Source organism: Sceloporus occidentalis, unplaced genomic scaffold, assembly GCF_023333645.1.
Source record: "Sceloporus occidentalis isolate IW3139 unplaced genomic scaffold, rSceOcc1.0.p SCAF_87, whole genome shotgun sequence".
NCBI classification, from domain to species: domain Eukaryota; kingdom Metazoa; phylum Chordata; class Lepidosauria; order Squamata; family Phrynosomatidae; genus Sceloporus; species Sceloporus occidentalis.
Genome location: NW_028317067.1, coordinates 4,244,846 through 4,269,538, shown reverse-complemented (window position 1 = coordinate 4,269,538; position 24,693 = coordinate 4,244,846). Strand labels below are relative to the sequence as shown.

Here is a 24,693-nt window from a genome sequence, read left to right as displayed (position 1 = left end):
GGTTACAGCAAATGAGACAGAAGAAAATTACAGCTAAACACGAGCACAAACATGTTAAAACAACCTCATTCACGAAGGGTACAAAAAGAAAACAGCCCAGTCCTTAAGGGCTTATTACTGGATGAAGCAGCGTGGGCTCCAGCTTAACATCTGGCTGCTTTGGAATGAGCGACTAACTAAAACTGTTTCCACTGTTTGGATCTTCTGTGCATGTATTTTGTACAACTATGTTTCATTTGTATTTCAAAGTCGGATTTATTTAGGAACCAAGAGGCACATCTAATTTGCAGTTTGAAATATACCTATGTCCCGTGGCAGTAACAGCAAATTAATTTACTAATGCAGTAAAGCTAATTTTGTTGATGGAAATAAATGTGTAGATTTACATGTGCAAATGATTAGATTGGATGTATACAACAGATTTTTTGTCATTTCTTTAGACTTTTCCTTGGACTGTGGAAAAATGGTGAAGGAATCAAGTTTTGGTGTATTAACAGGTAATATAGTAACATTTAAGATACATAAGATTGTTAATTTTATTATTTATCTAGACTAATGCTGAATCAGGTCTTGGATCATTTTCCTCTAAGCACAATTCAAACTTCTGGAATGTATTGTACTTATCTATGAAGCGTTCACACTTGTTACCCTATATCCAGCTTGCGTCTCCGCTTTGCTGTATTACGGTAACCCTGTACTAGAACTTCAACCTGGCAGACAGTGTCCATGGATTTTATGTAAGTAAACAATTCATGATAATACTTTTACAGTGATCCCAACCATCATCCTAATCCAAGTCATCTGAACAAACAGCTTCAACGCATCACTGCAACCAGATCAACTCATCCCCGTCCAAGCAGTCCTCTCGTATTGTCTCACTCCCCTCAACCACCGACTAGACTGTAAGCTCGCAAGAGCAGGGCCCTCTTCTCCTTTGCACCAGTTTGTTATTGTATGTGTTTATAAATTGTTCTTATGAATGTAACAGCGCTGCGGAATCTGCCAGCGCTTTATAAATAAATGTAATGTAAATGTACAATCCTGTCTAACCATGTTTTAGGAGAGAGAAATGGTCATGTTCATAAAGATCAGTATCACAAAAAGTTAGTAGTAACATCTAGGAGCCGATGCTGGCCTGGACAGCTATTCCTCTATGATTGTAAGTGAATATACGGTAATAATATATATCTGCTAGATTCAGTCAGTAAGTATATTAATAACATGAAGTCTGATTGCATTATAAACTGATTTTTAACATTATTACAGGAGTAAGGTTCATTCAGTTTACTTATTGAAAAGACATTTCATTGCCTGGAATTTTTCAGGTCTGTTCTAGTATTCACATTGATGCTTCACTAATCTGGATTACTATAACATTTCCTTTAGATCTATAATTTAAGATCCACAAAACTTGCCGCCACTCTGTAGTGAGTAATCAGGGCATGTCCTTGCAGAACAGCTCCATGGATGAAACATTTTTGCATTAACCTGCAAGTCATTACTTCAGTCTAATTATTTTTTATTTCTGGAGAATCATTTATATGCGTGTACTGGTTCTGCGATATGGTTAGGTACTGTCACGCACAGCGTATAATAGGACCTGTAGTCAGGTAGAACAGCGTGTGCAAGTCCAATAGACAGATCACAAGAGTCCAGTACAGAATAGCCGATGAGCAAGCCAAGGTCAGGAAGCCGGAAGTCAGGATCGTTGCAGGATAAGCCGAGGTCAGGAAGCCAGAACTCAGAATCGTCGTGAGGGAAGCCAGAGTCAAACGCCAGGAAAACAGGAACAAGCCGAATCGGTAACAGGAAATCACACGGGAACGCTTACTGAGGAGTAGACACTATACAAGATAGGTACGACCATCAGAAGGCAAGGCTGGAAGGTTTCTGAGGCTCTTAAATAGGCAGAGGAAGTTTAGGCACCATTTAATGTTTTCCCGCCAAAATTCAAAGTGCCGTCACTTCCGGTCCGCGGCCATTTTGGGATTGGCGAGAACGTAGATTTCTAAATGGAGCGGTAGTACCGGCTAGCGCCACTAGGTGGCGTACAGAGGCACGCGTGCACGCGGCAGGTCCGGACCTGGCTCCAGTAGGTGGCGGCTGCCGTGTGTAGTTGCGGGGTCTTTCCCGTCCTCGCGGCGTTGGCTGCTGCGGCAAGGCGGGGGGTCTCCCTCTTCTCCGTGGCGGCAAGGCGGTGGGTCTCCCTCTTCTCCGTGGCGGCTGCCGGTCCGAGGACCCGGAGGCACCGGCAGCCAGGTATGTGACAGGTACTGAATCATTTGCCGTTTTTTTTCTATTGTGGTTCTTGAAAAGGGACGTAAGGTTACTTTTCTTTTTCGGAAAAACTTATTTTGAGTAGACAAATGATATTTCAAGTGAATAAATGTTTGTTTCCCGTAGTTCAGTATTGCATATGTAATTAATATTCGCTACATGTCCCATGGTAAATATAGGATGATATTTGGTGCAGAAAAAATGGAGAAATCAAACTGGGACATATATAGAGTTTATTCACCAACCGAAGAAATGGAAAATTGAGTGCAAGCTGTAAAAAAGATCTTGATACTAGGCTGCCTCCAACTCCTGAGTAAGAAATGTCCAGTCCTCTGACAAGAAAACAGACAGGAAGCCAATATAAGGTTTCAATCACAGTATTTTTTTTCTACGACACGTAAAGCTTCTGCATCCTGATAACGGGCACATGGAAAGTGCTGTCTGGCACTATAGGAATATGTCCTCACAGAAGAGAATCTAATTATAAAATAGATGTTAATTTGATCACCGTAAGGGCAGCATTTGTTCTTCAGCAGAGATTATGTAACGACATTAAATCTCATCTGACTGCTAGCCAAAGGGCTGCCAATACAGCAGCTTCCCCATTGGAAAGAGACGTTATCTGCTAAACTGTTCAGCAGTTCATGCATTTAATGTTACTGTGTAATCAGGTTGCCCACCCTCATAGAACTTTGATTCTGGCATTGGTAATTGGGTATATTGCATGTATTATTTATTTTACTTCTGGTTTAGATAAATAGCTGAATATGTATAGATTACTTTTTTGTAGGCTACCTGTGTGTATGTGTAATATTGTTGAAGGTTTTAATACTCTGCTCTACTTATCTGGGGGGGAATACAGTTCTGGTTATATATAACAGTTGCGGATGGAGCTATCTTCTGGTTGCTAGTATGTGCCCCAAGGGGCAGTCTGTTTCTGCACATAAAATGATTATTTACACTATGTATGGTAAAATATTCTCTTGTTCTAGGCCTTATTAGAGACCTGTTGCAAAGACAGACTCCAGTAGCTGGCACTGAGCTCATTGACCAGATGTTCAGAGAGATTAAATGTCTGGAGGAAGATACAAACCGAGTTACTCCTGATGACCAGGTTAGAACCATACAGCTAAGGAGGGTAGAATGGCTCCATTTGAATTTTATTGTAGCATGTATTATTTACATAATTTACTTAGCATGTTGTTGTTACTAGTTAGTGTCAGCAATTTATGCAGTGTGACAAAAGTAAAGTTTACAGAGTAATACAAACAGATACCTATCCGCAACCCCAACAAGTTGCTTACCTCCACTCATCTCTGGGACTGGTTCAGAGAATACTTCTTTGTTTAGACCTCTGTGCAGATGTGCGGAAAGCGTCCCCTTGATTTTAAAGGAAGTGGTTTCCTGCCGCTGATTCGCTCACAAACACACAAGTACACATGCATACTCTCTCTCACACACAAGTACACATCATCCATGCTTACTCACACACACACACAAGTACACATCTATACAAATACATATATACACATACACTTACCTCTCACTGCTCCCGACTCCGATACACTCCTGTCAAAATAGTTTAGAAAGGGCCCTTCTGACCTGAATCGGTGCAGTCCAGGTCGGATCAATTTTAAACTGGTACAAGGAGACGGGAAGAAGGGGTCGTACCGGGTCCCTAGAGGCACGGGCCCTATGACCCCTGTAGTTACGCCAGTGAGTGAGTTGGTCTTCTGTAAAGAATAATTAATGCAGTGAGCTAAAAAAAATGCTTTAAGATAACTTAAAAATGCTTTAATTTATTACTTGAGCTGTGAGCGGGCTTGTTAAGTAAAGAGAATTGCGGTTTTGTTGATGATAATAAGAAAAAACAGTATTGTTTGTACAGGCTTTCCTTCCAAGTTGTAGGTTTTTTTGTGTTTTTTTTGTGTGCAGGTTGATGAATGCGCTATTAACTTGTGGAACTGGGGTGTTACCAAAAGAGTTGAAGAGTCTATCACTGAGAAGGTGCGAGCAATGGGTAGGCTGTCACATTAGGAATCCGTTAAACAGTCAGTAAAGTCTGATATATTTATAGTGTGTACTGTACCAGCAGATTCCATCGCCTATTTACAGTAGGCGAGAGTGATCGTTGATGAGTTTATTGAAGTCACTCAGAAAATGAGAAAGCCATGTACAAAAGTGACCAATAAATCCGGATGTATAACCAGGGGGTCGGTAAGGCATGGCAAGTGGAGAGAAGAGTAGGAACGAGTGAGAAAAAGAGAATACATTAGTAGTACACGCTAAAAAGTGCATTGTGAAAGGATACCAATACCTATACCCTCCCTATCTCACTCCATATCTAGAGATGTGGCTAATGTGTAGGGCTCCCTAAGAACAAGCAGCAGGAAGGGTACGGTCAGAAGTTGAGAGCCAGGATCCAGTGACAGCAAGAAGGTTGATGATGTTACCAATAAAGAGATCATAAACTGCAGTGAGATTGTTGCAGACGGATAAAAGGCAGCTATTTAGCCGACTTTAAATTCCATTGTCATGGAAAGCTTTTGGTCAGGACATGATTTCTTCTAAAACAGGAGATGACAACCATTCTGCAAATTTCATGTGGTTGTATGGTGTAATGTTGTAACCAAATAAATTAAATAAATAAATGACGACTGAAACATTTTGGATGAAAAGGCCGTGGTCTTTTATTTAGCTTATAACCAAAATACCATTTTAAACACTTTGTAACCATACGTATCAAACCAAACCGAAAAGCTCTTGGCCTAAACCACAGAGCAAACAAATACTTTAAACAAGGCCAACTGCCCCAAAGCCCGTTAGCCTTACACTTACAAAAAACCCCCCATTTGTTCACTCCCTTTGCAGAGAGCAACTTAACCCCAATAAAAGCCACGACAAAATAAAAACAAAACTCACTTTATTCAAAATATTTTTTTTATTATTTATTTATTTTTATTTATTTTATTTTTTTTTGATACACAATAATAAAATTGGGGAGGGAGGGCGACAATTCAGCAGCTCTTCCATGCTGCTCCCCGTGGCTCTTGCTGAAAACCGCCGCTCACCAGACTCTGAGGTCAGTGCAGTCGGTTAACGCAGCCAGGGTAAGTAAAATAAACACCTCAGGAACCTTCCTTTTATAGTTTAAAATCCCGCCCAAACCCAGCGCGAGCTGTCCTCGAGCGCAAAGAAAATGCAAAAGGCGCAGGCGCACTAAGCGGCGCGAGCTGTCTCGAGACATACCAATCAAAAAAGGCGGTAAAACTAAGCAGCGCGAGCGCAACAAATACTTGAACAAGGTGTCCTTTATCTGACCCCTGCAATTAACCCTTTCAGCCAATAATCTCCCCAACAACCACATGTAACCCTGTGCTAATTTCACAGGGTTTTTTCATTTTGTCTGTAAAAGTGAACCAAGCATTCACTAATTTAAACCTCTTCAAAATACTAATTTGTCTCTAAATGCTGGACACTAATTCTGCAACACAGAAATGTACACGTGTTATATGAATGTTTTTTTTTCAAGATTAAGATTTCTTTACCATAAAATTTTTATCATAAAAATAACACTAAACAACAACTCGGAGAAATATTTTTTCTATTTCTGTTTGTTGTGTTTGTGCTTTTTGCGGGCACCCCTGGTTTATGTGTATCAATTATTAATCATATAAGAAACACATAGTTGCTTTTTATTATCATCTTGTTTAAAAAAGGGCCTGAGTAAGTTCTGGGACATGGTGATTGGAAGTATAGTGCTTTCTTAAGAGGAAATGCTGAAGTTTTTCTAAAGTGAACTTGAGTAGCCCAAGTGACAAATACATGTGTATTTGCAGTACGTCATATATCCTGCAGGCTTGGGATCTGGTGTGAAGGTCCGGAACCATCCGAGGGAATGGTCCGTAGAAACATAATGGTAAGGCCACACCCAGAATATTTTTTAGGTCATGTTTTGGAAGGTCTAATTATTCTTTTAACACATTAAGACTTATTCAGAATCAATTTGTTAATTACCCATGTAACTAAGAGTCGTCTATTAAAGTCCTTTCTTAACATCGGCTGTGCACACCTGGCTGTACAGCTATGCTTACAGTCCAGGTTAGTGCAGGAGCAGTGACCTGACCCATACGTTTCCAGTGGCTGTATATTCCAGATGTCATAAAAGTTTAGTTCAAATATCCTTTAATGTTAAAATGGTAGTAAACTTAAAAATAGAGAAGCCAATGTTGCAAATACAACACAGGTTCATCCTAATATAAATATTATATACTGCAGGGCAGTATTTTATCTGGGCTGGTCAGCGATATGTAAAAAATGTGTCCTGGAAAACACTGCTGATGTGGTCACCCTAAGTACCATGTGTCTACATCATTTTAATTGGATCTTTCACATTGTATAGAAAACTACCTTTAAAGCAGACCTAATGGCAAATCTAAAATGCTTGCTGTTAAATAATGGGCTTATTCTCTGCTTGTACTGTCTCTGCACTCTCTGTTGCAATGTATCTATGTGTTCCATGATGCTGAGTTCCCATAAAAAAGGGGCTATACATGTGACATTGATAGACATATTCATTCGTATCTCAATGTAAACAAATGTATAGCATATAATGTGTCTAGGGAGACAGTTTAAAATACATCGGTAAATTTACCAAATACATTTTTTCTCTCTATCTTATTACCAAAAGGTTTTAGCTGTAATTTGAGTCAGTTAGAGCTGAAATAAGAAATATACAACTCGGTTATACATTTGTGCATTCATAATAGAAAAAAACATTATATTCTTTGTTGTGTTGTACCTAAAAATACACAATTGTTAGGAAAGGAATAACAATGACAGGAATTAAAACAAGTATGCGTTCTCTGTTTTTTAGATGGCAATAAAAACTGGAAAAGGCTGGATAGATGTAGGAATGCCTGAACTTTCCAGCTGGTTCCTTGAAATTGCCTTGAATGTAAGTGGTTAGTTTTACATATGGTTGGCTAGGCCAATGCTATTCCTGTAATCCTTGTTTCTCTTGCTTTTGCTAGAGTCTGGAGAAGTTGTATGCCATCCTTACACAGAGGAGCTCTGAAGAAGCAGACATGAATGTACACAAAACCTACGTGGAAAAAGATCTCTTTAAAGTGCTGACATACCAGGCAGAAGCGGTAAGTTATGTGACTGACCTTTTGGACACAGGGAGTCAAAGCAGTGAGATTCCCTTACTTTTCTTAATGTGAGTTGTCTGTTTACTTTTTTATTACTGATTTGCTTTATTGATTATTACTATTTGCACAATGGCAAATATGGATTCTGTTGGGAACAATTTAGTCGGTTTTATAGATACTCTTAATACTTGGTGAATGTTTGTTTGTTTTAGGCAGTGGCAAAAAAAGATTTTGAAACTGCCTCCCTGAGAATTCAGAGGTGCAAAGATATGCTGCTTAGACAACCAAAAGAGGTAGGAATGACAGAGATTCACATTGTCTACTGTTTTGCTGGGAGATGTTTTAAACACTTTCTACGGAACAATTTATAGGTAATGATCACAGTAGTACAACTCCTTTATTTACATTTTCCTGTTTCTTGATTAAATTAAATGTCAAGCCATAATGTATGTATTTTAAAAAAAAATGAAGCAAAGGGAAATTTCCTTAACTCCTTGATGACAATCGACATCAAGGAAATTCATCCTGTAGACAACAATTGACGTGCCTGGCACTTCATGTGCTTAAAATGGTTTAGAAAGCGATCAAATATTGCTTTCTTCTCCCAAATGGTGTTACTATAATGCCTTTGATATCAATGCATTCAGCAACACTGAAAACTGCAGCATGGGCCCCGTTTGCTCGCTCCTGCTTTAAAAGAAGTTAGGAGATGATCAACGATTGCTTCCTAAGCTCAAATGGGGTTGCTGAAGTACCTTGATATCAAGGCATTCAACAACACCGAAAACCCACTTTGATTGGGGCAAATTGAATTTTCTGGCTTTAAGGCCGTCCCAAATAACACATGGCGCAGGATTACCAAATGCAAAAATTCCAAATTGAAAAATGCACACCTCCCAAATGTGCCATTGAAGCCAACAAACAACCCAGGATACCTATGCATGGGTGGTATAATTGTACTCAGGAGGTGTTGCTGAACATGTTTTAAGGCCATATACCAGGAACTTCATACCTAAAGTACAATATGTGTGTGTGGGGGGGGGGACACAAAAGAAACCACAAATTTTGACAAAGGCTAGTGGAAGATGTAATTCAAAGCATTTCAAATATCCTGGGGTGTCTGTTTTTTTAAACATATGTGGTTTGATGGTGGCAGATTGAATTGGCCGGCTTCAAAGATGTCCCAAATAGGACATGGGGCATAGTGACCAGTTTTGAAAAAAAAAAAAAAAAAGTTTTTGAAATATGCTACTTATACTACTTGCTCTATAGCTTGCAAAAAGCATACACATTTTATATATTTTGTACAGTAAATTAGATGATATGATCAAAATAATGCTATCCAAAAAAAGAAATCTAAAGAAAAAACTTGTTAAAAAAAATTAACTCGTGTGGGTACACTAAATGAAAGCGATGAAAATTATAGCTAAACATGAGCACAGCCCAACGAGCTATTGTCCCCCAGCTCTGTCCTTAAGGGGTTCAATCTTCCATTATTTTGATTATTCTTCTTTAGTATTTTGTCAAACCATACCATAATATTGCATCAAGGGTAAGCTCTAAGGTGAAACTTATATGGTACTTCCAGAAATAATACATTAAACCATGTATTTACATTCAAGAATATTATTTAAAAATTAACCATGCTGAATGTGGGTTTCACTGTATTTTTAAATTATTTTTATTAAATCCTTCTGTCTTACACTCTGAATGTTACTAGTGCTTCTGAAACAGTAGGGGTGAAATGGAGCATAATGGATATTTATTGTGAACCATTAAAAAATACCACCAGACAAGAGTGTTTATTTGATCAATATAAATAATTTCATATTGCCACAGCATGCATTATGAAGTGCTAACTCGTCCATTCTTCCAAGATAAACTACCTTGGCTTGCCATCCATATTGCACATTTGTGCTATCAGTTATGTGATTTTTTTTCCCCAGAAATCAAACTATATTTGTTTCTCATTCCATCTAGACAGGAACATTGGGTACTCCCAGTGCTTTCCCCCTTGTTGCTTGGTTCAATAATGACCTGTCCTTGTCAGTGGTAGACAAGCTGGAATGCCATTGCATCAACAGTCCTTTATCTACTTCTAGTAGAAACACTGCATCGTACTGGTGGAATGAGGAGAGTTCATATTTAAACTAATATAAACTCAAAGACTGTTTCTTTATTACAGGGAGATGTTTTATTTCAATGTGAAAATACTATTTTCTGTTTCATTATTTTGGCTCACAGGCTGGACATCTGGCAATTCTTTGCTACAACTTTGGAGTGGAGTCATATGAAGAGGTCATATATGAGCAAAGTTCTTATTGGCTGAGGTATGTACCTGGTAACCCTTTCTCCTGGATCAGTCTGTGAAGGCTGCAAACACAACTTGCTTTTAGATCGAAAAGTGACAATGCTCAGTGACGTAAATAGTTCTGTTATACAATAATTAGAAAACCCTACATAGTAATTAACCTTTATAGAGCGTTATGAAAGGTGTAATTTAACATCATACAGAGCCCTAACTCTTAGTATTCACTTCTATATTGACATAGCTGTGTGAATGATTCTTAATAATAACATTTGCACCCAGCCTGCACTGCCCCTCATATCATATTATAATTATAAAATTGTTCACAAAGGGCTGGTCGGAACTGGGTACAGGGAGACAAAAAAACTCAGCTAAGTTATGTAATGCAAGCTGCTTGCACCGCGTGCCAGACAGTGTTTTCCTTGATGGCCAAAAATCTCAATTTGAGTCTCACCCGAGTACTTTCTTCTATATGTTTGGGGAGTCTCCCACATGCCTTTTGGCAAACAGCCAAACGTGTCTGCTTATTTTTTATTTTTAAGCAATGGCTTTTTTTTCTGGCCACTCTTCTGTAAAGCCCAGCTCTGTGGAGTATACGGCTTAAAGTGGTCCTATGGACAGATGTTCCAATTTCTGCTGTGGAGCTTTGCAGTAGAGCCCTGTGTGGAATTGTTTTTTTAATCCTGCTCCAGCTGACTTTGTGACCATTACCGCCCGCTCCCCCAACATACGTGTCCAATCCCCTCACCTATGTGGTCAATCCCGCCCGTTCCCGCCACGTATGTGGTCAATCACGCCCACCACTTACCTAAACTGGGCGGAACAAGAGAGGAGACGCTGCAAGGGAGCAGCGCGAAGGCAGCCTTGCGGGACTGTGCGGGATTACTGGGACCCGCATGTACAGTGTCTGACCCCCCGCTCCCGCCCGCAACACCTGAAGGACCGCCCGTGCCCGCATCCCAATGCAGTCCTCTACTTTGCAGCTGTGGTATTTTTGTTGCCTCTCTGATTAATACCCTGCTTGCCTGGTCCGTGAGTTTTGGTGGATGACCCTCTCTTGGCAGGTTTGTTGTGGTGCCTTATTCTTTCAATTTCTGAATAATGGATTTAATGGTGATCTGTGGGATGTTCAACATTTTGGATTTTTTTTGTAACCTGATCTGTACTTTGGCCCACTACCTGTTTAAAGGTCATCCATTTTATCCATGTAATTATTTTTTTTATTGTTCTAATTATGTACATATGTTGTGTCTTGTTAATTAGTGGTTAAGGGGTTCATTTTTTTAAATATAGAAACTGTGTCAGCTGTCAGACAAAAGAAAAAGGCATGCCTGTGTAAAAGACCAAGGAAAGGAACATATTGAACAAAATATTGCATTTTAGCTCATTAAATTCACCTACACCAATATTGATAAAATGGTTACACAGGCGGTGTTCCTCCAATTGGGTTGCTAACATGTAACAACATATCTGTAATAACTTTTTATACAGTTGCTTCCTCTGTTTTGTGATTGTTTTTCGTTTCTAGCCAGAGCTATGAAATTGGAAATATTGATAAAAGATACGGCCCTGGACCAGAGATGCAGGTACATGCTGTTGAGATTAGGGGTTGGAATAAGTAGTTATAATGGATTTGTGTAACCTAGCTCAAGATTTTTAATAAAAGCTTGTGCCAGCAGGAATGGAAACAGATGAACCTCTACAGTCTGTATATGCAAAATGAATCAATTAACTGTGAGACTGAAAGATAAGGCTACCTTGCAAAATTGTAATGTTTTAAAATAGTAATAGTTAATTGTAGTTCTGGATGGTGTCAAGTATTTGGGAATGATATTTGTGCATTAATGGATACATCTTCTCGTGAGCAATAGTATTATTCACTATTATTTTTTACTACTGCTTTGGTGTGTACAGGCCAAGGTGCTGAGACTACTAGCAACAGTGTACCTGGAATGGGACTGCAGATTATACCAAGATAAGGCTCTAAATGCTGTCAGAATGGCTAATGAGGTATGGCAGGCATTTATGCTTTTTCACTTATTTTTGCATACTTATTACTTGCATAATGGAATTCAGCCATACCCCACATTAACCCCTTAAGGACCAGGCTGTTTTTTACTTTTTGTACCCTTTGGGGCCGAGGCTGTTTTAACACTTTTGCGGTGCTCATGTTTAGATGTAATTTTCTTCTCACCCATTTAGTGAACCCACACAAGTTATATATTGTTTTTTTCAGGACAAGAAGATTGTTTGATCATATCTAATTTCCTATAAAAAAAAATAATAAAATATGAAAACAAACAAAAACAAAAAAAACACACTTTCTCACTTTTATTTGAAAAATCTTTTACTCATCCAAACTAATGAACCTGCTAAAAAAGATTCTACTATTTGTCCTGAGTTTAGAAATACCCAATGTTTTTTTTGCTTTTTTCTGTAAATTATTGGGCAATAAGCACAAGTAGCGTTTTGCTGTTTCAAAACCAATTATTTTCCAAATCTGGTCATTCTGCCTCATGTGCTATTTTGGGTTTCTTTAAAGCTGGCCAATGCAATTTACCCCATCAAACCATATATTTTAAACACCCCAAGGTATTTCAAATGCTGGTATTTTAACCCTTTCTATGCATGAGCTTCTACCACCAGCCTTTGCCAAAGTTTTTTTTTATATTTTTTTTTCACACAAATTGTAGTCCAGGTATAACTTTATAGCTCCAGGTATTCTTCACTATCAAACAAAATGCGCTCAGCAACATCTCTCGAGTACAGTGATACCACCCATGCATGCGTTTGGTGTTTGGGGGCTAAAAGTGCACATTTGGGAAGTGCGCATTTTTCCACCTTTCGGTCAGTCTGTACCTGTATTCAACCTGCAAGTGGAGCCAGAGTTCTCAAAAGGGTCAGAAGACCCTATAGCAAACGTTCCCAATTTTGTTCCTTTAAAGGATGTGCTGCCATCTTGCGAGTGGCAAAATCACTCGCAGTGGCGGTTGTGACCGCTCTCCGGATCGGTCCCACATGTCCTGAGGTCAGTGTTCCGTGTCACTGAATGCCTGAAAGGCATTTCAGCAACATCATTGAAGTTTAGGAGGCAAAAGTTGATCGCCTCCTAATCTCTTTTAAAACGGGGAGGGGCCAGACATGGTGATCTTGGTGTTGCTGAATGCCTCGACATCGAGTCATTACAGCAACACCATTTAAGCGAAGAAAGTGATCATTGGTCACTTTCTATGCTTGTTTAATGAATTGACGTACCTGACCTTTTGTGTCTGACGTGCCTGGGCCGTCATTGGACGTTAAGGGGTTAATTTACACAATGAGCATGTGTGTACAATGAAAATGTACTTTAAATGAAGCACTACATTTTTTCACTTATCAATGCATGTAATCGTTGTCATATAATTTGCACTCAAGACACTCGAAAGATGAACTGGCGTGCTGGTGTCATGCTGTTTGTTATGTGTCCGTTCTCGCAAAGCAAGTGTACATAAACCCTCTGCTGCAACTATGTCCTTATTCTTATGTAGGATACAACGTTACTGTCTAAATGAGGGTGGATTCACTTGCACTTGTTGCCTTGTCAGACTTTTATAGCCACATGATGATTTTTTTTCTGATCATGGAAATGTGGGGATGAAATCTCGAGGATGACTTAAGGAAGCACAGATGCCCACCGGCTGCCAGAGAGGAGGATCCAGGTCCCCTGCAGCGCTGCGAGGAATCTGGATTTTAGTGTTATTATCCGACCTCTATTTGAAGTCGGATTATAAAACGAAGGGTATTTTTCAGAGCGTTTGCTCTGAAGAAACCCTCATCTTATATATCATAAAATCGATTCAACTAATCGATGAAATTTGTTGGCAATGATTTTCATTATCGATTATTATAGATTAGTTGTTAGAGCCCTATAACAAGGGATTTTAAAATTAAAGAAATGTATGATTTTCTCTTTATACAGTACTATCCATGCAGAAAACTGTACTGTGAACCATAGCAATTCTCTGTTTTTCCCCCCCCACACCTGCTTTTCTTTTCTGACAACCCTTGCATTCGAATGACTAGGAAAGTGTACATCCCGCTGGCCTTTTTTTGAAGGTGAAAATTCTTTTGAGATGTGCCGTACCTGATGATGTCATCGATATGGGTGAGATGCTTTGGATTAGGGTAAAATTACGATGATCTGTATTTATGCCAAATCAGCATACTATTTTATTTGTTATTCTTTAAACCCTTTCAGCCGTCACAGAGATGCTGCATCATAAACTATCGCTGGAGATTTATCTGAGCACAGCAAAACTACTACTAGAACATAGAAGGCAAGGAATTTCAGAAATGTTCTTCAGTTTGTACATGTTTGTTGTATGTTCTAGGTTATTCTCTCATGCATGTTGTTTTTGTCTCATAATATATGTTATAATCACCTTGCTTAGTGTGGTGTCAGAAACAAACTTTCAATTTGCATGCTTATCTCTAAAAAAAATTACTGGTGTAACGATAAGACATACGAGTACACTAATTAATTTTTTATGCCTCCTTTCCTGTTTATTCTTAACATTCTCTGGGGTGGTAGCATTAGTAAATCCTGCTTGTGTAGTATACAACTCAATTAGGTTTTCTGAAGCGATTGAGATTGGAAGCTGTTTGTTTTTGATGCATTACATATATGCTTAACGATATTATGTGGTTCAAAGTGTTCACTAAGCCATTGAGTTTTCACATATTGATAGTATATAATATGATATTATGTTATGCCTTTTCAGGGACTGTGTGGGATTTGAATTCCTCAAGATGGTCTGTGGGCAGTTTGAAGACTCCCCTGATTTTGGAAAAGCCCTGATTCTACAAATTGAACTTTTGCTGCAACGAGGGAAGGTACTTTTAGCACAGCAGAAGATTGAAGATCTAATAACAGGTATATTTCAACAGAATAACAAGGGATGGGAAATAAATGGACATGTAGATAGAAATAAGAGAACATTCCTGCCTGGATGCTGGCAGGATGGATGTCATAGGTGGTATATGAACCACCTTTGGTCATAGGTGGTATATGAAAAAATATTTGTCATAGGTGGTATATGAAAAAAATAAGCTTTCTTGCAGTAACATAATAACCAGTTCTTAACCTTAGGTGGTGTTTACCTATTGTGTAAGCCACCCCTTGAAAATAATAATAATTATTATTATTACTGAATGGATCTCATGCACTTTGACTGTATATAGTCTTTTGGTCATCATACACCAATGAATCATTGTATTATTTCTTCCGAATTCCTCCATTTGCCATATTGCCATGTATTTTCTTAATAGAAAGGGTGAGAGGTAGTGTGGGGTTTTATCAGTGACAGGGGGTTCTAGCAGCTGAGATGGTATGGCTTCTCTTGAAAAAGTGGTTTTTGAAATGCTTCTTGAATGTTGGAAGGGTGAAAGCTTAAGGTTAGGCTGAAGTAGGTTCCAGAGATATGGGGCAGCACGAGTGAAATCTTATAGACGGGAAAAGAAAGAGGTGATAAGTGAGGAGGAGTGCCTTAGCTAATGGGAAGAACGTAAAGATTGAATGTGTATGTGTATATATGTATGATTTATGACACCCAGGACACATCCAGTTTGCAATGTTTATTCAGTGAAAATGAACAGCAGTCAAAACAAACTTGCTTGAGGACTTGGTAGAAAGCAACATCTTTCTCCAATTGGGTGGCTTTCCCTCTTGCCAATAATTCAGACAACTTTTAGAGAAAGCCACTCCTCAGTCCATCAGCTATCCTTGATTAACAATGAATTATCTCTGCTGCATCAGGATGACCCCTTCTTTTTACACACTGCCGGCTAATTGATCAGGCACAGATGAGCTCCAATTTGTCTACACCTGTAGTCCTTCTGTCTAGAATACATGCTCTGGTCTGTATTTTAAATAGTAATTAGTGCTGTTGGAGCACTGGCCCACCCTGCTCCCCATTTGCTACACTCCAGTGACTTTTACCATTGTTTCCAAATTACCAGCAAATAATGTTCTTTCCCTGGGACAAATGTTCTCCCAGTCTTCCATTGTCCAATTTTGGTGAGCCTGTGCGAATTGTAGCCCCAGTTTCCTGTTCTTAGCTGACAGGAGTGGCACCCGGTGTGGTCTTCTGCTGCTGTAGCCCCTCTGCTTCAAGGTTCAAAGTGTTGTGCGTTCAGAGAGGGTATTCTGCATACCTTGGTTGTAACGAGTGGTGATTTGAGTTACTGTTGCCTTTCTGTCATCTCAAATCAGTCGGCCCATTCTCCTCTGACATCAACAAGGCATTTTCATCCACACAACTGCTGCTCACTGGATATTTTTTATTATGGTGGTTGTGCATGATCCCAGTAGATCAGCAGTTTCTGAAATACTCAGACCAGCCGTCTGGCTACAACAACCATGCCACGTTCAAAGTCACTTAAATCCCCTTTCTTCCACATTCTGATGCTCGGTTTGAACTCCAGCAAGTTGTCTTGACCACGTCTACATGCCTAAATACATTGAGTTGCTGCCATGTGATTGGCTGATTAGCTATTTGTGTTAACAAGCAAATGAACAGGTGTATCTAATAAAGTGGCCATTCAGTGTATGTCCTAAAAGAAAATGACTGCCCATAATGAAACTTTTAGGCATGTTCTGTTTCAAAAGCTAACCCAACGTTTGTTTTTTTATCTCAGGTCATTACACTGGAAAGAAGCTATCCCAAGAGACTCTGAACATGTTCCACCACATTCTTTGGGACAATGCAGCCAAAAGCTTTGAGGTCCAGTATGAGTTTTAAAGAAAGAAATGGTATTGCTAGGGTTCTCTAATGTTTTCATGGACATCCAATAGACAGCAGTACTTATTAAGTATGTTAGTCCTGTGGAGATATGCAGTCATATTTTTATATTATATTATATGTGTAATATTAAGTCTTTGCTTTGACATTGGGTATGACTGCTGTTATCCACAGACTAATAACTACGCAGAAGCTCTCCAGTGGTACAACTATTCATTAAGCGTTCATGTTGCTGACCATCCAGAGCCGAACCTTGCCAAACTCCAGAGAAACCGGGCCACCTGCCTCCTTCGTCTTAATGATCTGCACAAGGTCACCCAAACAGAATGTTGTTATTTGCACCTTTTAAAGTCTGTGACTCTACTGTAGAAAAACAAAAAAACATTTAGAGATATTTAAGTGCTTTAGAAGGTGGGGAACAAGATGTATAACCGATTTGTAGAAAGTAGCACTTGGCTTTTTTTTTGGGGGGGGGGTTGAGGATTTCACTGGTTTTGCACAGTGAGGTTGTTGCCTGCCATGGGCTATAGTACTTTGAAGCACATGCCTTAATGTCTTTAGATTTGGTGCTTTGGGACTAGATTTTTTAGTGCTACATTACCTCATCATTATGATTGGCCCCAGCAAAGACTGGATGTTGTATTGTTTATAGTATACGGCTGTTTTACAGGCCAGGGAGGCAATAAAAGAAGCAGAGTGCTCCGATCCAGGGAACATCTTCACTCACTTCAGCTTATATAAACTAGCTCTGCTCGAAAATAATGTCTTGGAAGGTAGGCGCTCTTGTAAATGTATACCCACTTTATGCCACTATGAATTGATTTAGTGCTCCTCTTTACTTAATAAAGCTTTGACATGTTGTGCAGGGCTGGTCCACAGTAAGACTTGGAACATGAGCAACCAGTCATGCTGGGGGAACTTAGATGGTTATGTGGGGTCCAGAGATGCAGAAAATGCTAAGGAGAAGCAGCACATATGAAGCAGAGAGTTATATTGGTTTAACAAACATGCATCAAGATGCTCACTGTTTTTTTAGTGATTTAGTGGTAGCTTCAACCATTTTGCCCATGCTTTTCCCAATTTCTACCAAGGTCCTCCTGCAAAGCCTTATATCTTATTACATTTGTCCTTCCTTGCATACCTTTGATGTGTTCTCTAACAAACCACTATTCTCATTATTTTTGTTAAATCAAGACATGCAGTATTTGTATTCACATGTTTTGTGCACTTATATATTACATCATAAATTACAAATCATATTTTGTGTATTCAGTGGTAAAAATATAAAAAACACATTGTGGGTTACATAACTTATCATTATAATTACTACTGCAGCAATGAATGCTTTGTCTGCCATGGGGAGTATTGCAACCCAGTCGAAATCAAAAGGTTTTCTCGAGGAGCAGAGCTGCTCAGACACCGACCTGCTAAGCCTGGCAGCACAGATAGCCTTGGAGGTAAGAGAATCTCAGCATGCCAACATTATACTGTCATGTACGTACAGGCAGCACCAGCCTTGGCCTGTTTCATGTGTCTTTGTCTTGGGATTTATGCAATTGAATCCAAAGGATGGTGTTGAAATGTACTTCATGTAACTGATTTTATTTTTGAACAATAAATCTTATCTGCACAGGAATTTATTCAATATACCACTTCACACTTCTGGTTTTCTACCGGGAATCTGTTCAATCACTATAGAAACATGCATCTGCTGTGCACACCTTACTTTTTATGGGAGGCTGGACAGATAGTTTGGAAGAGGCTCACCCAAATTTGGGTGCAAAGTTAAACCATCTAGTACTAGGACAAATGTACAAATGTTATGTAGCTTAGTTTCATCATCTTTTAGCAATGAAGTCAGCAGCGTGCTCATTTAGTATTCACCACTACATAGGAGTTCTCCAGCAGTCACACTGATAGAAAATAGGATATTTTTTTCCTCTCTGATCCGATTTAAATTGTTATAGCTATGTTTGCGTGGGACCTGTTGTGTCTTCTTTTTGGATACAGATACGTGTGAAAACCAATATCATATTAAATGTGTTCTCCAGTAATGTTTTCATTGCTGTCTTGTGCTGCCATCATGTGTCCATAGCTGGTTTTGGACTGTTTATGCAAGTATGTTGTAAAACCTTAACAACTTGTAGAACATAATACACCCATGTAAAAAAAATCTTCACATGTTAACATGCGTTTCTTGAATGAATATCTGCTTTCCTAAGGAGACAGGCTCCTTAAGTTATGCTTTTTTTCTGTGTGTTTTGTAGCCAGATCTAAAAAGGTATTATTCTGAGAGAATATGTTCATGAGATTTGTACTTAATGTGTCCTTAATATGGACAAAGATGTATGAAAGTAGCTTAACTGAGAACAGACAGTATCCTAATACCCTGCCATATGGTGTGTGTTACCTCCTCCGTGGTCCCGTCTCTTCCGCGAGCAGGGATGCCGAGATGCAGCCCACGCATTCAGCCCGCTGCTCTCGACGGGGTGCGTCTCGACGTCATGAGAGCCGTTTGCGCATGCTAACTCTCATGATATTTATCTTTCCTTGCCATTCCAGGTGGCACAGGAGAAGAAGGCTCCGCCTACCAGATAGGGCAGGAAATACTATAAAAAAAGGAGACCTCCCCCTTCCTCCCCTGTGTTGTTTCCTGCCCTACTCAGGTAGCGGTTAGGCTGAAGCTTACCTCTACTTCCCTTTTTTATTTTCTCGGAGCCCCGGGGGGGGCGTCCTTTGTTGATACCCGGCAGAGGTCCCGTGTGGATCCAGGGTTCGTGGTGCAGCCTCGGAGACTGCAACTCCGCGTTCATCGCGGCAACGCACACGAGGCTCATCCCTCGTTCGGCTCTGCCCACAGCCCAGGGGGCTCACTGGGATGTGTGTCCTCGGGCTTCGGTTCACTCTGTCCCGGGGATTCCTCAGAGTGTGGCACGGCAGGAGGAGATCTCTAACCGGCTGTGCCGGTTTCTCGGCACACGTTCATATGTCCAATCGGCTTCACTTCCAGTGCAGCGACCCGGGGTCACAAGAGGTCAATTGGCTGTGAATTTCCGGATGTGAGGTTTCCGGTCCTGGGCACCTAAATGCCTCTGTATAAAACGCCAGAACGGGTAAGATCTTTCCTTGCTCTTCGTTTCTGTGCTGTAGTATTGTATCTACTTCTCTGCTATTGTGCCTGCCTGTGCCTGAGGATTGTTTACTGCTATTTCAAGTAGGTGTTGCCCTCTTGGCTTGGAAGAAGTTTTACGTTGCCTATGCCATTGTTTTCTGCGGTTACAGCTTGTGTTTTTTCTCCTCAGTCATGTCAGATAAAAATCAGGATATCGCTCCTGAAGCCTCCCCACATAGGAAATCTGTGGGAAAGACGAAACACAAATCCTGCAAAAAGACCCTGCATGACCCTTCGGCCAAAACGTGCAACTCCTGCTCTCGGCCTAAAGAAGTTTCCACGACGGAATTTACCTCCTGGTTAAAGGGGGAACTTCAGTTTACCTTTGACTGTTTTCGAGCCATGGCAAGCGCCTCTCAGGCACCTGTACCCCAGCAACAACCTTACCAGCAGGGTCCACCAAATTATCTCCCAGATAACCCGGAAGATTATTCGGCTCCTTTTTCTGAATATGACTACCAGTCGAATGACTCACAGTCCTCTGATGAGGACGGGGAGATTAAAGAAGAAACCTTTTTCTTTCCAGTCGAAGAAACAGGGAAACTCATCTCTGCAGTCAGATCTACTTTGAATCTACAGGATGACATACCAGTTGCAAAACCAGATCCTTTTCAGGGTCACTCTAGGAAACCGCAGACCTTTCCAGTCCACGATTTACTTTCTGCCATTATCACGGAGCAGTGGAAATTTGACTGTTTTCGAGCCATGGCAAGCGCCTCTCAGGCACCTGTACCCCAGCAACAACCTTACCAGCAGGGTCCACCAAATTATCTCCCAGATAACCCGGAAGATTATTCGGCTCCTTTTTCTGAATATGACTACCAGTCGAATGACTCACAGTCCTCTGATGAGGACGGGGAGATTAAAGAAGAAACCTTTTTCTTTCCAGTCGAAGAAACAGGGAAACTCATCTCTGCAGTCAGATCTACTTTGAATCTACAGGATGACATACCAGTTGCAAAACCAGATCCTTTTCAGGGTCACTCTAGGAAACCGCAGACCTTTCCAGTCCACGATTTACTTTCTGCCATTATCACGGAGCAGTGGAAATATCCTGACAGGAGATTCTTCACATCCTCCAGAACCAAGAAGCTTTTTCCTTTCAATAATAAGAATTCTGAGGCCTGGGAAGTCCCGAAAGTCGACACCGCAGTAGCCAAGGCCACGAAGACCCCATGGACTGGAGGGCTGAGAACGCCGCCAAAAGGTCTTTTGAAGCAGCAGCGGTGAATTTTCGTCCAGCTATTGCTATGGCGTCAACTTCTAGAGCCATTAAAATCTGTCTCCAACAGGTGGTGGAAGACCTTGCAGCTATTCCAGGGACTGTCCGACACCTGCTTAGCAGTTGATTTCATTTCCGATGCCTCCATTGAATCAGTCCGTACGTCTGCTAAAGCCACTGCGCTTTCAGCGGTTTCTAGGCGAGCTCTCTGGCTTAAGTCGTGGTCTGCAGATAATGCCTCTAAACACAAGCTGTGCAGCATTCCGTTCCAGGGGAGCCACCTCTTCGGCAGCGATCTCGACACGATCCTAGAATCCACCACGGGGGACAAGCACTGGTTACCTCAGAGGAAAGGACCACCTCGTTTCAGGTCGAATTATTACAAAGCTCCAAGAGACAGAGAGTCCTACAGGCCCTCAACCTCCAATCAAGACTACCAGTCCTTTCGGGGTAAACCCTACGCAAGAGGAAGATTCCAGAGAGGAAGAGGAAGAGGCAGGGACGGTAAAGCAGGAAGGTTCTGACGCCAGCAGGCTTCAGGTAGGGGGCAGGTTGACTGGTTTCATTCATGCCTGGGAAGAGATCACCTCAGACCCCTGGGTCCTTCGCATCATCGAACAAGGCTATGCTGTGGAGCTTACTCGCCTACCTCCCCGGAAATTCCTGCTGTCCATGCCCCCTGCAGATCCTTGGAAAAGATCGGGTTTCTTCTCCACGCTCAACAACTTAATTCACGAAAGGGTTCTGGTCCCGGTTCCTCATCAGGAGATAGGAGAGGGAAACTACTCCCACGTCTTTGTCGTGCCAAAGCCATCCGGGAAATTCAGGCTAATAATCAACCTACAGGTGGTGAAGACCTGTATAAGATACAACAGGTTCCGGGTGGAATCCCCGAAGTCCGCCACAGAGATCATTTCTTTGGGGGACTTCATGGTCACCATAGACCTGCGGGATGCCTATATACATGTTCCCATCGGAAGAGACCACCAAAGATTCCTCCGTCTGGCCGTTCCATTACCTCAAGGTATTCGACATTTTCAGTTTCGGGCTCTTCCTTTTGGAATTGCTTCAGCACCTCGGATCTTCGCGAAGCTCATGTCGGTGGTCGTGGCCTTTCTGAGGCAAAAAGGCATAAAGGTGGTCCAATATCTGGACGATTGGCTACTCGTAGCGGCCTAAGCAACTCTGCTCCAGTCCCATCTGGAGTTTTCTCTCCACGATCTAGGATGGCTAGTAAACAGACTTAAGTCACAGTTGCTTCCAAACAGACGTCGTACCTTTCTGGGAATGATCCTCGATTCACACGTACAGAAGACGTTTCTCCCTCGGGACAAGATCCTAAGATTGAGGGAATTCACACATGCGGTCCTAACAAACAAGTCAGTGTCCATCAGAGCCATCATGTCTTTGCTCGGTCTAATGACCTCCTCCATCTCAGCGGTTCCCTGGGCACTTGCTCATGCAAGACCTCTTCAACAGTTCCTGCTGGATCACTGGGATCGCTCCAGGATGTCCTTTCGCAAGAAGGTCCGACTTTCTCCCTTCGTTCGGGAGTCACTCCGATGGTGGCTGACAGCCAAGAATCTTTCACAGGGGCTCTCTTGGCAGACGAGAGACTGGGTGGTAATTTCCACCGACGCCAGTTTGAGAGGCTGGGGTGCTGTATATTACCCAGGGAACTTGGTCTCCTCAGGAATCCGACCCGCACATCAATTTTCTAGAACTGTTAGCGGTCTGGAGGGCTCTAAGGTTCTGGTCTACAATCCTGCGACACAAGTCCATCAGGATTCTTTCAGACAACGTCACTGTTGTGGCCTATCTTTCCAAACAAGGTGGCACCAGAAGCAGGCGCCTGCAGACCCTGACCACTCAGATCTGCCGATGGGCAGAGTGTAGTCACTGCACTCTCTCCGCGGTTCATCTCAAGGGTTCACTGAATCAGGAGGCGGATTACCTCAGCAGGAACTCAGTTCTTCCGGGAGAATGGTCCTTAAACAAAAGGGTCTTCGCCTTCATCACAAAAAAATGGGGTAATCCTCAGATAGACCTGATGGCCACGCACCTAAACAAACAGGTAAAGGAGTTTTTTTTCTCTCTCTCCAGTCGGCCGTCCCTGAGCCCTGGAAGCACTCTCGCAGACCTGGGACTTCGATCTCGCGTATGTTTTTCCTCCGCTTCCCCTTATCTCCAGAGTGCTCCGGAAGATTCGGTAAAACCCTCAAAGTGTCATCCTGGTTGTTCCATTCTGGCCTCGAAGAATCTGGTTTTCGGACCTTACCAACCTGGCCGTAGACGAGCCCATGCTTCTTCCTCAGGTGAAGGATATTCTCGTTCAAGGCCCTGTTCTCCACCCAGATCCCTCCCGGCTCAACCTCTCAGCATGGCTTCTGAAAGGGACATCCTGACCTCAAGGGGATTAACTTAATCAGTAGTGGAAACGATTCTCTCCAGCCGCAAGAAAACTACGGCTGCTAAATACCAGAAGGTTTGGGAAACGTTCATCACCTGGTGCAATGGGCACGAAGTATCCTCTCCATCCATCCGTGAGGTGCTGCGCTTTTTACAAGACGGCTTTGATAAGGGGTTACAACCTGCTACTATCAAGGTCCAGATCTCAGCTCTCAGCAACTTATTGGACTCCAATCTGGCTTCCCATCCCTGGATCTGCAGATTTTCTAAGGGGATGTGCAGACTTCGCCCTAGGCTCCGTCCGTCGGTTCCACCTTTGGACCTTAACCTTGTGTTGCACCAACTCACCACGTCTCCTTTTGAGCCTCTGGAGGATACCTCTCTTAAGCTGCTCACCTACAAGGTTGTCCTTCTAGTAGCCCTCACTTCCGCTAGGAGGGTGAGTGAGCTCCAGGCGCTCTCCAGAGTGGAGCCTTTTCTCAGGATTCTGCCGGACTGCATTATCCTCAGTTTACCACCAGAGTTTCTCCCTAAAGTAGTCTCACCTTTCCATTCGGATCAGGAGATCGTCTTACCTACTTTGTGTCCGGATCCCAAGAATCCCATGGAGCTGGAACTCCACTCGCTAGACCTGCGGAGGTGTATCCTGTCTTATCTCTCGCGTACGTCTGCCTGGAAGAAATCCAACGCTCTCTTCCTGTCCTTTGCGGGGACAGGCAAGGGCAGAGCAGTATCCAGGGCTTCCATAAGCCACTGGCTTAAGGACGCAATCACCTTATGTTACATCTCCGCAGGAAGAGTACCTCCCTCCGGCCTGAAGGCACACTCGACCAGATCCGTCTCGACTTCCTGGGCTGAACTCTCCGGGGTGAATCCGTCTCTCATTTTCAAGGCAGCGACCTGGAGGTCGATTCATACGTTCGTAAGGCACTACAGGCTGAATCTTCATCTCTCTGACAAGTCTCAATTTGGTCGTCGTGTCCTGCAGACTGGAATCCTTCCCTCCCTATCTCGCTAATTCTTCTCCTGTGCCACCTGGAATGGCAAGGAAAGTGAGAATTCTTGCCTGGGAATTCCTTTTCCTTGTCCATTTCCAAGGTGGCACACTTTTACTCTTTCTTTTTAACCACACTGGGGAGGAAGGGGGAGGTCTCCTTTTTTTTTTTTTATAGTATTTCCTGCCCTACCTGGTAGGCGGAGCCTTCTTCTCCTGTGCCACCTTGGAAATGGACAAGGAATTCCCAGGCAAGAATTCTCACTTTTTTCCTCCTCCCCTAATTAGGTGGGTAGGAGGATCCAGTTTGGTGGAGGGATATTTAAACCCTCATTTTACACTACACCTTTGCCTGTGATAGTTCCTAATAGCCTACACT

The 24,693-nt window shown here is 41.8% G+C and overlaps 1 protein-coding gene across 1 annotated transcript in view; it reads left to right on the top strand.

Annotated features, from left to right (window-relative positions):
* LOC149284947 (testis-expressed protein 11-like) overlaps positions 1-24,693 on the top strand; it is a 44,012-nt gene that overhangs the window by 2,721 nt on the left and 16,598 nt on the right. The window contains exons 2-18 of the mRNA XM_089496065.1: positions 441-497; positions 3,270-3,391; positions 4,213-4,297; positions 6,117-6,196; positions 7,154-7,234; positions 7,311-7,430; positions 7,643-7,723; positions 9,675-9,760; positions 11,267-11,324; positions 11,653-11,748; positions 13,801-13,882; positions 13,976-14,054; positions 14,499-14,650; positions 16,414-16,504; positions 17,853-17,974; positions 21,282-22,032; positions 23,363-23,759. Of these exons, the coding sequence (XP_089352191.1) occupies positions 441-497; positions 3,270-3,391; positions 4,213-4,297; positions 6,117-6,196; positions 7,154-7,234; positions 7,311-7,430; positions 7,643-7,723; positions 9,675-9,760; positions 11,267-11,324; positions 11,653-11,748; positions 13,801-13,882; positions 13,976-14,054; positions 14,499-14,650; positions 16,414-16,504; positions 17,853-17,974; positions 21,282-22,032; positions 23,363-23,759 (2,540 nt within the window). The remainder of the gene's footprint in view (positions 1-440; positions 498-3,269; positions 3,392-4,212; positions 4,298-6,116; positions 6,197-7,153; positions 7,235-7,310; positions 7,431-7,642; positions 7,724-9,674; positions 9,761-11,266; positions 11,325-11,652; positions 11,749-13,800; positions 13,883-13,975; positions 14,055-14,498; positions 14,651-16,413; positions 16,505-17,852; positions 17,975-21,281; positions 22,033-23,362; positions 23,760-24,693) is intronic.